The sequence below is a fragment of the Schistocerca cancellata genome, chromosome 8 (assembly GCF_023864275.1).
Source record: "Schistocerca cancellata isolate TAMUIC-IGC-003103 chromosome 8, iqSchCanc2.1, whole genome shotgun sequence".
NCBI classification, from domain to species: Eukaryota; Metazoa; Arthropoda; class Insecta; order Orthoptera; family Acrididae; genus Schistocerca; species Schistocerca cancellata.
Window position 1 is genome coordinate 489,362,560 of NC_064633.1, and position 12,919 is coordinate 489,375,478.

At 42.7% G+C, this 12,919-nt stretch overlaps 1 protein-coding gene across 1 annotated transcript in view; it reads right to left on the reverse strand.

The window, feature by feature from the left end:
* The window catches only part of LOC126094544 (D-aspartate oxidase), a 110,516-nt gene that overhangs the window by 32,733 nt on the left and 64,864 nt on the right, over window positions 1–12,919 (reverse strand). Inside the window, exon 3 of the mRNA XM_049908975.1 lies at window positions 9,469–9,678. Coding sequence (XP_049764932.1) covers window positions 9,469–9,678 — 210 coding nt within the window. The remainder of the gene's footprint in view (window positions 1–9,468; window positions 9,679–12,919) is intronic.

Sequence of the window (12,919 nt, forward strand, 5' to 3'; positions counted from 1 at the left end):
ATACCTTCAAGACAACGCATTTCTTTGCCTTTCATTTCGAGAAAAAGGGATACTTCCTCACAAATGGCAAAGAAAACATCAAGAACTTTTCCCCGACTCAGCTAACGAACTGTACTGTGGTAAGGTATATCCCCATACTCCGCTTCCATATCTTTCAGGAATCCTTTGAATTGGCGATGATTCATACTTTGACGCCGCACAGAATTCACACACTTCACGACATCTTTCATTACGCCACCAGGCTCTATTGTTTCAGCACACAGTGCCTCTTGGTGAATAAAACAATGAAGAGTCAAAATGTCTTTCCCGAGTTCGTCCCCGAGTTTATTTTTCAAACGAGAAGCAAAACCTGGGTGACGCCCGATCATTTGTGGTGCAACGTCTCTCGCTACAGAATGGAGCTTATCCCACGGCAAATTGATATTGTCCACTGATTCACAAACAGCTTTAAAAATTTCACGTCCTGTCGCGCTGTAATCGAATGGTACCACATCCAAGAGTTCATCATTTACTTGCAGCTCCATGTCGACACCACGCACAAAGACTGCAAGCTGAGCACAGTCCAATATGTCGGTGCTTTCGTCAAGCGCTAGCGAAAATGCAACAAAGCTCTCCGCCTTTTTCCTGCAGCGACCTCGCAGTGATGTGAGCGACCCTGTAGCTTACTCGAATTGCACATTCAGTAGTGTTTTCTCTACTCTCATTCGCCTGAAAATTATAAACGCATTACAGAACACGAACTATGTTGCACGTTTTGATACCCTCCATATTACGAAACCGTTTTTAGACTTAGGTCTCCTGGTATGTCGTTCTTAAGCCTGGCTACCAGTTCTCTGCGTGCAACGCCTTCTACCTGATCGTAGTGCGCTACTTGAAGACGTGTATAATGTCGTTGTATATCGTACCTCTTCGCAGAATTAAATACTTTATGACATAAAAGACACTGCGGACGACCATCCCTCTCAATGAATAGAAAGGTATCCTCCAGTAGAGGTACAGGGCTCCCGTGGCTAGTCATAGCTGTCATTGAACACGGATTATTGCGTCAGTTGCGGCTGCATGCGGCCAGGGGGCAGTGAGTTCGCTTTCCCCCTCCACGCGGGCTCCGAGCTGCCGCAGTGAGCGCTCCGGAGCGCTCCGGCTCCCTGGAGCTCGGTTGGAACAGCCTGATCTAGATAGCGCATTTGCCCAGCTGTTGTGAATGTGTTTTCAATGTTTGCGGTGTTTGATGTTTAGTGTTTGGGGAAATGATAGATGTTTTGAATAAAGCGACATTGAACAGTGGTGGAGGGGAGAAGTATTGTTAGTATGGGCTGTGTGTAGAGCTCTTGCACTGTAGCACAGAAAAGCATTCTGGCCTGAGCGCTGGGTGAATCAACCCCGTTGTTCTGAAGGAGCGGCCACCTTAGTTGTCTGTCACTGGTGACCTTGCACACTGCGAGCATTATCGCTGCTATCCCATTACTACACAGCGTAGCCCCGCAGTCTTCACGCACCATAGTTCTTCGATACATTTTTCATGACCAGACACACGTGATTATATGCATCATTGTGTCCAGTTTTGGTTAAGGCATCCTTGTCTATTCTAATTTCAAGTGGACTTCAACTGATCTTCCCAATTATTCTTAGGACGCCCAACATTTACTTTCCCCTGAGATGTATAGCCGGCCGCAGTGGCCGAGCGGTTCTAGGCGCTGCAGTCTGGAACCGCGCTACCGCTACGGTCGCAGGTTCGAATCCTGCCACGGGCATGGATGTGTGTGATGTCCTTAGGTTAGTTAGGTTTAAGTAGTTCTAAGTTTTAGGGGACTGGTGACCCTCAGAAGTTAAGTCCCATAGTGCTCAGAGCCATTTGAACTATTTGAGATGTATAGTTGTGTATTAATTTAGGTATTCGTTCATCTGATATCCTGGCCGCCTCCATAGCTGAGTGGTCAGCAAGGTACAATGCTAAACAAGAGGCCTGGGTTAGATTCTCGGCTGGGTCGGAGATTTCGGCTCGGTGACTGGGTATTGCGTTGTCTTCATCATGCGTCAACTAAAAAGACTTGCACCAGGCGATGGGAGGGCCAAGCCACACGACATTTCATCCTTTGAATGTTTCTATACTTCTGTATTTACTGAATTATGCTTCTGATTCCCAGTTCCTTTCTAAGCTTACAATAGTTTTTCCGATCTGTGAGTTTGTAACCAGTTATTGGTCTTACGAGTCTCAACTCTGCTGCTTCAATCCTCCTCTGTTGATTGGCGTTTATAGCCCAAGCCCCTGATCCATACATTAGAAATGGTACTGCTATCCCGCTGTAAAATTTTAGTATTGTCTACTTCCTAAACATTTTCGGGAGTGTGCTGGTTATAGTACCTACCAACTGCTGAAATTTTTGCAGTCTGAATTCTTGATCATTGTATATAATATATTAAGTTTCACAACCCAGGTATTTAATGTCTGACTAACATAGTGGCAAACATGGGACACTAACAACATGATGTAGTGAATCTGACCTCTCACATCTGGGTGGGTGTAATGTTAAATTTTGTATTCCTTTTAAATTCTCTGTTTTGCACATGAAATAATCATTAATACAGTGTAAATAAACACGAAAATACAAAAGAATAACATTAATTATCTTTAGCAAATTGGCATTCGGATATATTTAGCAAAACAACTGCACATCTCGTAAACCAATACATTTGTATGTTTTCCATTAGCTAATAGGGAAATTAATGCTTAGAAACATTTTGCATTTATTTTCGAAGAATCAACAGAACTGAAAATATAAAGTTTTTAACCTTAATCGAAACCACATGAAGAGTCAGAGTATTCCAAATTACAAATTTTCACAACACCGTCTGCAGACCCGGGAACAGCAGTGCATGCATATTGCTTTTCTGCAGCTGCTAGCACTGTTTCTTTTGTTGCAGCATCTGCGCCTAAACGGCGGTAGGTCATTAGCCGTAAGTCATGCGGATGTCTTGGGTTCTGAGCCCGCTTTTGCGAATGTTTTAGCACGAGACTATGAGCTAGCTCTTTCAGGAACGTACCTCCGTCAACAGAATCTTCATCTGATGCACTTTTCTTTAGAACTTACGCATTTACTGTTCTGATATCTAATAAAAGGTTGAATAAACACATCGATCATGCGGCAGTATGCGGAGAACTTTTTGTGCAGTTCGGCGACACCTCCTTTAGTGGCGTTGTGGTGCCATATGATTTCTGGTTTTTGAGAAGACAAATCGTCAACAGAGCTACCATGCTTGGATGAAACAAGAAGAACCGCTTCGTTTGTCTTTGGTGCATGTGAAAACAGAGTGGTGTCTTTCGTAAACCCGTGCAAAGACGAATCAATCGCTCTATGATTTTGGCTAAAATGCCTCTGGAATCTCTCTCTTAATCTTTTATAGTTCCAACAAAAGTTAATCCTCTGTTTCTTAACTATTCTACAGCCTGTATTGAACTGAACCAGTCGTCAGCCGTAATGTTATGATTAATACCATAGACTGGTTTACACAATCGCAAAAGAGACTGAGTTGGTGTCATTAGTTTCTTTTCATTGTCCGGCAATGTCTCGCCATCATAGCCTTTTCCATTGTATATGTACCTATTATAGAAGTAACTGCTCTTTGCACCACACAAGGACATTAGTTTTAAGCTGTATTTATCAGGCTTCTTGGGCATATAGACCACAAACGAGCATTTACTACGGTAGGAACCTAGTTTCCCATCTACAGTAGCACAAGTGTCTAAATTTTAATATTTTTAGGAATTAGCCACAGTTTTTTTTCTAAAAAGAAAAGAAGGTATTGTAATTTTATCAACTTTGAGCCTCTCTTTTTCTAGTTTGAAAGTCAACAAACCGTAAGCCGCTCAACAACATTGGGAAACTGTTCCTATTCCGTGACACATTTGAAGATTCCCCGACCTGAACCAACAATTGCAAATATATTATTTGTATTTCCGTGGTTGGATTTAAAGACGGAAAAAATACGGAAGTCCTAAAAAAGCCAAAATTTCATCTAAATCCAGGTTTTGAAGTTCATCTTTGCTTTTGCCAAAGCAGTTATGTCTGCGGCGTAACAAAGCAGCTTAAATCATTTAATAAAGCCAAAGCCTCTGATCCAGATTGTGTACCAGTCAGGTTCCTGTCAGAGCATGCTGATACAATAGCTCCATATTTAGTAACTATATACAACCGCTCGCTCACATAAAGATCTGTACCTAAAGACTGGAAAATTGCTTAAGTCACACCAATATCCAAAAAGGGAAGTAGGAGTAATCCGCTGAATTACAGGCTCGTATCACTAACGTCGATTTGCAGTAGGGTTTTGGAACATATACTGTATTCGAACATTATGAAGTACCTCGAAGAAAACAATTTATTGACACATAGCGCGGATTCAGAAAATATCGTCCTCGAGAAACAGGACTAGCTCTTTATACTCATGATGTAATGAGTGCTATCGACAGAGGATGTCAAATTGATTCCATATTTTTAGATTTCCAGAAGGCTTTTGACACCGTTCCTCACAAGCGTCTTCTAACCAAACTGCGTGCCTATGGAATATCTCGTCAGTTGTGCGACTGGATTCGTGGTTGCCTGTCAGAAAGGTCACAGTTCGTAGTAATAGACGGAAAGACATCGAGTAAAACAGAAGTAATATCCGGCGCTCCCCAAGGATGTGTCATAGGCCCTCTTTTGTTCCTGATCTATATTAACGACACAGGAGACAAAGTAGCCCTCTTAGATTGTTTGTAGATGATGCTGTCATTTACCGTCTTGTAAAGTCGTTAGATGACCAAAACGATTTGAAAAATGATTTAGATTTGATATCTGTCTGGTGCGAAAAGTGACAATTGATCCAGAATAAACAAAAGTGCGAAGTTATTCACATGAGTACTAAAAGAAATCCGCTAAATTTCGGTTACGCGATAAGTCACACTAATCTGAAGGCTGTAAATTCAACTAAATACTTAGAGATTACAGTAACAAGTAACCTAAATTGGAACGATCACATAGATAATATTGTGGGTAGAGCAAACCAAAGACTGCGGTTCATTGGCAGAACACTTAGAAGGTGCGACAGACCTACTAAAGAGACTGCTGACACCACGCTTGTCCGCCCTGTTCTGGAGTATTGCTGTGTGGTGTGGAATCCGCATCAGCTGGTATTGACAATTGACATTGAAAAAGTACATAGAAGGGGAGCTCGTTTTGTATTATAGGGGAGAAATAGGGGAGATAGTACCACAGACATGGTACGTGAATTGGAATGGTAATCATTAAAACAAAGGCGTTTGTCGTTGCGACAGGATCTTCTCATGAAATTTCAAGCACCAGTTTTCTCCTCCGATTGTGAAAACATTCTGTTGGCACCTACCTACATAGGGAGAAATGATCATCATGTTAAAATAAGGGAAATCAGGGCTCGCACAGAAAAATTTAAGTGCTCGTTTTTCCCGCGCTTTTTGAGAGTGGAACGGTAGAGAGACAGCTTGAAGGTGGTTCATTAAACCCTCTGCCAGGTGCTTTATTGTGAATAGCAGAGTAATCACGTAGACGTAGATGTAGATGTAGACTCAATCTATTTTAGTATTTGTCCGTAGTAGAATGTGATCAAGAACTTCATCGAAATAGAGATTCCACAATTAAATCGGGGCTTTTGAATCTCCTTTAGTCAGCTTGTTGGATAGAAACTTAAAGATCACTTTATGACGAGGAGTTCGAACAGTTCGGATCGGAGGTTTGTACTGATTCCTGCCGTAGAAGTAATTGCTTCTGCGTTGGTCGCCACATGGGTCACTACATCCATCAGCGTCATTTTGTGTCCCACTTTGTTCTGAAAAAGTGTCAGGCTCAGTCACAGTAGTTTCAGTGTCTTCAAGATAATCGTCACAGTCTGATACCTCTAACCAACTGCCCACAGTTTCCTCACGTTCAGGGTCTGAAGCGTTCACACATTGTATTATATTTGAATCGGATCCTTTAACTACGGAATTACTATGTTTCTCCATATTTCATACGGTAAGAATTAGAAAATGTCAAGAACATGCAAGGAAAACAAAAGCGGAAAAAATTACAGAAAACAACGTAGAGTGGTGGAAATGACTGCGAACGATTTTCGAAAGGACGTCACTCACATTATAGGAACTCTGGAGTAACACCTCACACTTTGCCGGTCTGCTGACAACTAAACTCCAAGCTAATGAACCGATGGACGCAATAATGGGAGGGGAACTAGCCAAATCGCCACAGTTGATAAAAGCGAGCGGTCAACAACACCTCACCGCGTTAATCAAACACTTAAACTATTTATTTGTTGTAGCAGTTTATCACCAATTACCTTGTGAGCAACAAACGAGGTACAATAAATCTCATTAAAAAATGTGCTTTAAAGTGTTGCAGAAACCGCTAGCTGTTTCAGTTGCACAAACAAAAGAATAAAGAAAGGGGTGAAGGGGCTAATTACAAATACTTAAAAAGACGCGGCAGAAGGAGAAGAAAATTTCATTTTTAAGTAACATTGCCGTACAGGTTGTCAGGAAACTGATACATAATTTCCATGTGACACATGTTCTTCGTTTTACAATATTTAACGTAGAAATCGGCGTTTTCCGCTGCGCTAAATTTTGCAATCCTATTTTGTTTCATGATATTTCTTTCTGGTACGGTCGGACTGTAAGCGTATTGTCATATCGCTGGCTTAGTTGTGGAGTATCTCTTCGGGCAACCGCGTCTGTAGAGTCGAGCGCGGGACACGGAACTGTTATGATGTGGGTAGCTCGGCATGTGAGAGGCATTGTTAGTACGGAAGTTGAGGTGTTGCTACAGGTGCTATTACAGTAAAATGATGATATATGGAAGTGATTCAGAGGAAAGTGCGTCAAGATGTAATTAAAAATGAGCAGTGCCGCCGATAACGTATTTGTGTATCCTCTCGTTGCGTGTCGCACAGTATCAACCATCCGCGCCGTGTTCGGTCTCCCAGAATGAACTGATGTGAATCAGTAGAAATTAGTTACCATAAAATACTGCAGTCAAGTGCAAGTGTTTTGTAACGAGCGTGAGAACATGCGTTCCATCATCGCGTTTCCGCATTATCAACAATCAGCCGCGCAGCGACGGTTACGCGCACGCTCGTGCAAGTGAGTACTGAGAACTGAAAAATTAACTTTACGAACAGTGCTATATCATTACTAATGTCAAGGAGGACTGGTACCAAAAGAAATCTGTGTATGCGTGGCGAGCGTAAGAACTTTCGTTCGATTATTCGGCTTTCCCATCATCAACAATCATCCGCGTCGTATTCGGTAGGCGATATTGTGGACAGATAATCACCAAGATTGTTAATTGTGATAAACATTTACGACTTAAGAGTGTAAACAGTGCAACCTGTGATTTTTTATCGTCTCAGAATACAGATGTTCATACCTGACGTAGGACGGTGTTGTGCTTGACGTTGAGTGGCTCCCCTAAACCCGCCTGCATGTTTCCGTAGATAATTTCAGGCAAGCCAGCAGCAGTGTGGAGCAGAACAATACGACCGCCGCTGGATTGTCAGGTACTTGGGCGACTATTTCTTTCTCGATACTTTAGTGAGAAACTACTGACTATGTTGTTGTTGTTGTTGTGGTCTTCAGTCCTGAGACTCGTTTGATGCAGCCCTCCATGCCACTCTATCCTGTGCAAGCCTCTTCATCTCCCAGTACCTACTGCAGCCTACACCCTTCTGAATCTGCTTGGTGTATTCATCTCTTGGTCTCCCTCTACGATTTTTACCCTCCACGCTGCCCTCCAGTACTAAATTGGTGAGCCCTTGATGCCTCAGAACATGTCCTACTCACCGATCCCTTCTTCTAGTCAGGTTGTACCACAAACTCCTCTTCTCCCCAATTCTATTCAATACCTCCTCATTAGTTATGCGATCTACCCATCTAATCTTCAGCATTCTTCTGTAGCACCACATTCCGAAAGCTTCTATGATCTTCTTGTCTAAACTATTTATCGTCCACATTTCACTGTCATACATGGCTACACTCCATACAAATACTTTCAGAAACGACTTCCTGACACTTAAATCAGTACTCGATGTTAACAAATTTCTCTTCTTCAGAAACGATTTCCTTGCCATTGCCAGTCTACATTTTATATCCTCTCTACTTCGACCATCATCAGTTATTTTGCTCCCCAAATAGCAAAACTCCTTTACTACTTTAAGTGTCTCATGTCCTAATCTAATTCCCGCAGCATTCCATTATCCTCGTTTTGCTTTTGTTGATGTTCATCTTATACCCTCCTTTCAAGACACTGTCCATTCCGTTCTGCTCTTCCAAGTCCTTTGCTGCCTCTGACAGAATTACAATGTCATCGGTGAACCTCAAAGTTTTTATTTCTTCTCCATGGATTTTAATACCTACTCCGAACTTTTCTTTCGTTTCCTTTACTGCTTGCTCAATATACAGACTGAATATCACCTGGGAGAGGCTACACCCCAGTCTCACTCCCTTCCCAACCACTGCTTCCCTTTCATGTCCCTCGACTCTTATAACTGCCATCTGGTTTCTGTACAAATTGTAAATAGCCTTTCACTCCTTGTATTTTACCGCTGCCACCCTCAGAATTTGAAAGAGAGTATTCCAGTCAACATTGTCAAAAGCTTTCTCTAAGTCTACAAATGCTAGAAACGTAGGTTTGCCTTTCCTTAATCTTTCTTCTAAGATAAGTCGTAGGGTCAGTATTGCCTCACGTGTTCCAACATTTCTACAGAATCCAAACTGATCTTCCCCGAGGTCGGCTTCTACCAGTTTTACCATTCGTCTGTAAAGAATTCGCGTTAGTATTTTGCAGCTGTGACTTATTAAACTGATAATTCGGTAATTTTCACATCTGTCAACACCTGCTTTCTTTGGGATTGGAATTATTATATTCTTCTTGAAGTCTGAGGGTATTTCGCCTGTCTCATACATCTCGCTCACCAGATGGTAGATTTTTGTCAGGACTGGCTCTCGCAAGGCTGTCAGTAATTCTAATGGAATGTTGTCTACTCTGGGGGCCTTGTTTCGACTCAGGTTTCTCAGTGCTCTGTCAAACTCTTCACGCAGTATCATATCTCCTATTTGATCTTCATCTACCTCCTCTTCCATTTCCATAATATTGTCCTCAAGAACATCGCCCCTGTATAGACCCTCTATATACTTCTTCCACCTTTCTGACTATGAGCGGCTGTATTTGTGCAGTTATTGCTCGTGCTAGCAAAACTTGTCAATATGGTAGTTTGCAAACTCTCTAGCAGTAGCTTACAAATTATATGAGATATACTGTACGCCTGTGACCATGCTTCAGCTGTCGAACCGCACTTCCCCTAGCACGTGGTAGTCATTCAGACAGGAGAACCCACCACAGCCGATGTCCCGTCCCCTCTTTGGCAATCTGTGCAGCGCAGGCCGGCTTACTTGGTACGCGCTGTACTCACGTGTAGCGCCTGCCGTGCTCAGCAGACAGCGCGTCCAGCTGGCGGTGGTCTAGGGACGTGAAGCCCAGCACGTGCGGCGCCCAGGCCGGCGGCGGCCCGGGGGGCTGCTGGCCGACGCACACCAGGGGCACCAGGCTCACTCCCAGCTCCGGAGCCTCCGGCCGCCGCCACAGCGACAACAGGTGCCGGTACGTCTCCACGGCCCAGCGTCTGCCACAACAGTACACACCCTACCGTTACTCCTAAGCAAATTTTGTTTGCTTTACGGAAGTTGAGCAGTGTGATGTGAAGGTTGTTGCTGTGCTCTTCAGTCCAGTTGAAACGTCCCCTTAGAAAAATTTGTTAATGATTGTGCTGATAAACCCCTTACGTTATTTGATTTTCAAACAGCTGAGCAGAACTGAACGTACTCAGACATTTCGCTCTTTACCTATTCTGATCAACACTAAACTGACACACAATATTTTTAGCGCAGCGCAATCTGAATTTCAAGAATCCCTACAAAAGAATGGCCCTGACTAACATTAACCTATACCTTTCACAAATCACTTACCTCACAAAAATCTTCGTTACTCGAACTACTGCAATACAGCGAGCGCCACTACTGCCACTAAATAAAAGATTCAAACTACTGAAGGCACTAACTACTGATAGGCATAGTTACCAAATGAAAGATTTTGATAAAGAACAAACAATGTATTTACCTTAATAGTGTTCAAAAATCATAATATATATCAGGTCATGACATCTAGTCTTACAAATTTACTGTCTCTGATGAACACACGTCCAGATCATCCGCTCTCAAAACTCCGCCATCTCTCTCCCCACATCCACCACTGCTGGCGGCTCACCTCCAATTGCGCAATGCTACGTGCTGTTAACAGCCAACTGCCCAACTCTACAATAGCAAATATTCCAACAATGCCGACCAGCCTCAGACTGCACACAGCACAGTCAGCGATTTTCATACACAGCGCTATGTGGCGTTACCAACATAAAAACCTAAACAGCCTACTTACACAGTCAACGCTCGCCCCTTCTGTACAAGCCTCTTCATCTCCGAATAGCTACTGCAGTCCACATTCATTTGAACCTAGACCCTGTATTCTTGCCTAGGTCTCCCGATACAATTTTTACACCCGCTCTCCACCGAGTGAGGTGGCGCAGTGGCTAGCACACTGGGCTCGCATTCGGGAGGACGACGGTCCAATCCCGCGTCCAGCCATCCTTATTTAGGTTTTCCGTGGTTTCCCTAAATCGCTCCAGACAAATGCCAGGATGGTTCCTTTGAAAGGGCACGGCCGACTTCCTTCCCCAACCCTATGAGACCGATGACTTCACTGTGAAAGGTATGTGCTAAGGTCTGATCAGGGTAGATCCAGAAAATGAAGTTGGCAGTTGCCAACCGCAGGGTGGAATGAGTGTAATATCTTTGAGTAGGAGGATCTTTGATGGTTAAGAGAGCCGGGCGCGCGCAGTAAAAAACTCGAGAGTCGCAGCTAGGTGCCCAGAGGAGGCAGACGTGTGGTGACAGCTTTAAGGTAGGAGTCACGCTCGCTGTGTTACCCTGAGCAAACTTTAGCACGTACATGAGACAAGATATATAATGATTTCAAAATGGTTTTTGTTAGATAATGTTCAGAGTTAGGATCTGTATGTCCAAGGTTTGACACAGTAAGCGTTTTGTAAATTATTTTAGAAGAGTGATTCGTGATACAAAGGTGTTGGAAATGGTAGTTTTTGTGTATGACTTAAAATTTTAATTATATATATTGAAATCAACATTGTGCTTAAATCTAACAGTCTGAATCATAATCCACATCCTTTGCTTGTATTGAACATGAAAATGAGTAGGAAAGTAAAGTTACACACCAATGAAAGAACGTAAAGAAAATGAGGCCTCTATGCAATACATATGTGCAGTTCATGGTTTGAAATCGATTTTGGTATAACTGAAGTTATCAGAGCAAAGTTATTTCAAATAACTAATTTTATGCCATTGCACAACTGGCATTATTCAAGTCAAGATATAATTTCATTAAGTAAACATCTGGGCCAAAAGTTAATTTTTCAGTACCATCTTAATGCCATTGCACAAGCGGCATTATTCTCTTAAACTTGATTGCTGAGTCCAATGCATGTTGCATTTCTGGCAAAATGGAGGAGTGCAAGAAACAAGTTCACAGACGCAGTCAGATGCAGGTTTGTTGAATAATTAATTTGGAACAATTTATTGTTTGATACTTTCACTAATTAAAAAGGAAACAATTTTGGTTAGATACTTTCAACTGTATGGTCTCCTTCTCCAAACACTCCAACCCCAACCCCCTACCCCCATTCCCTACCCCATACTTCCCTCCATCACCAAATTAACCATCCATAAATACATCGTGATGTGTCCTCGCAATAGATTCCTTCTTTAAGCCATGCTGTCCCATAAATTTCTTTTTCTTCCCAATTCCACCTCATTATCCGATCTACCAATCAAATCTTCATCATTCTTCTATAGCACCACGTTCCAAAAGCTACTGTTCTCTTCTACTCTGAACTGCTTATGTCCACTTTCATATAAGCAGTGGTGTTCGCTTATCACTTGCTAATATGCTACAGCATGTTATAAGTATCGCATAAAAATTATGCCATTTCGCTCTGAATGCGAGACTGAAATCGCACTAAAATTATGCCATTTCTCTTCGAATGCATGCCCATATGCAATTAAAACTATTTGGTGTGCTATTCAGTGTGCAAAACCATGTTTCTTAGTGCTTTTTCCACAATAACTGCAAAAGCGCCGAGTGCTGGAATGAAGATCAGCCACGCTATGATAAACTCAGAGAAACGACATAGCTGTCTGTTTTCTACTATGCATGCTCTGCTGTGACGCCATCCCTTCCAGCACCGCGCGCACTACGTTACTCACAGCTCCAGGTCAGGTCCGGATCTACGGAGGGGGGAGGGGCCAAGCAGGGGTATCTGCCACCGGCGACAATTTCATGGGTCAGGGGGCGCGAAAGACATTTTCTTGAAGAAAAAAGCCTTGTATCACGAAGAGCTTAGTATCCAGTGGATGACGGTCTTCCGATTGTTCATATGATTTTGAAACGCATCCAGTTGGGTTTTGAACAATTCTGAATACATTCTAAGTTGATTTCAGAGCGAATCATAAGTTGATTTTTGAATGCGTGCATAGTGTATGTGGTGTCTCTGCCAGGGGATTCCACGTCACATGTAGAAATAACATCTCTCACATTTCCTCGAACCTACATGTTTTACATATCAAACTCTTCAGAAAGATGGGCGCTACAAAACGAACAAATTTTTGAAAAATCGATGTTTTTCAAATTTTTTACGACCTCTTTCAAACACTTGATGGGTCGGGTGTAGGGGAGGGGGGGGGGACGCCACTAGATCCGGAGCTGCACCAGGTAAGTATTTTTCTTTAAAATTGGGT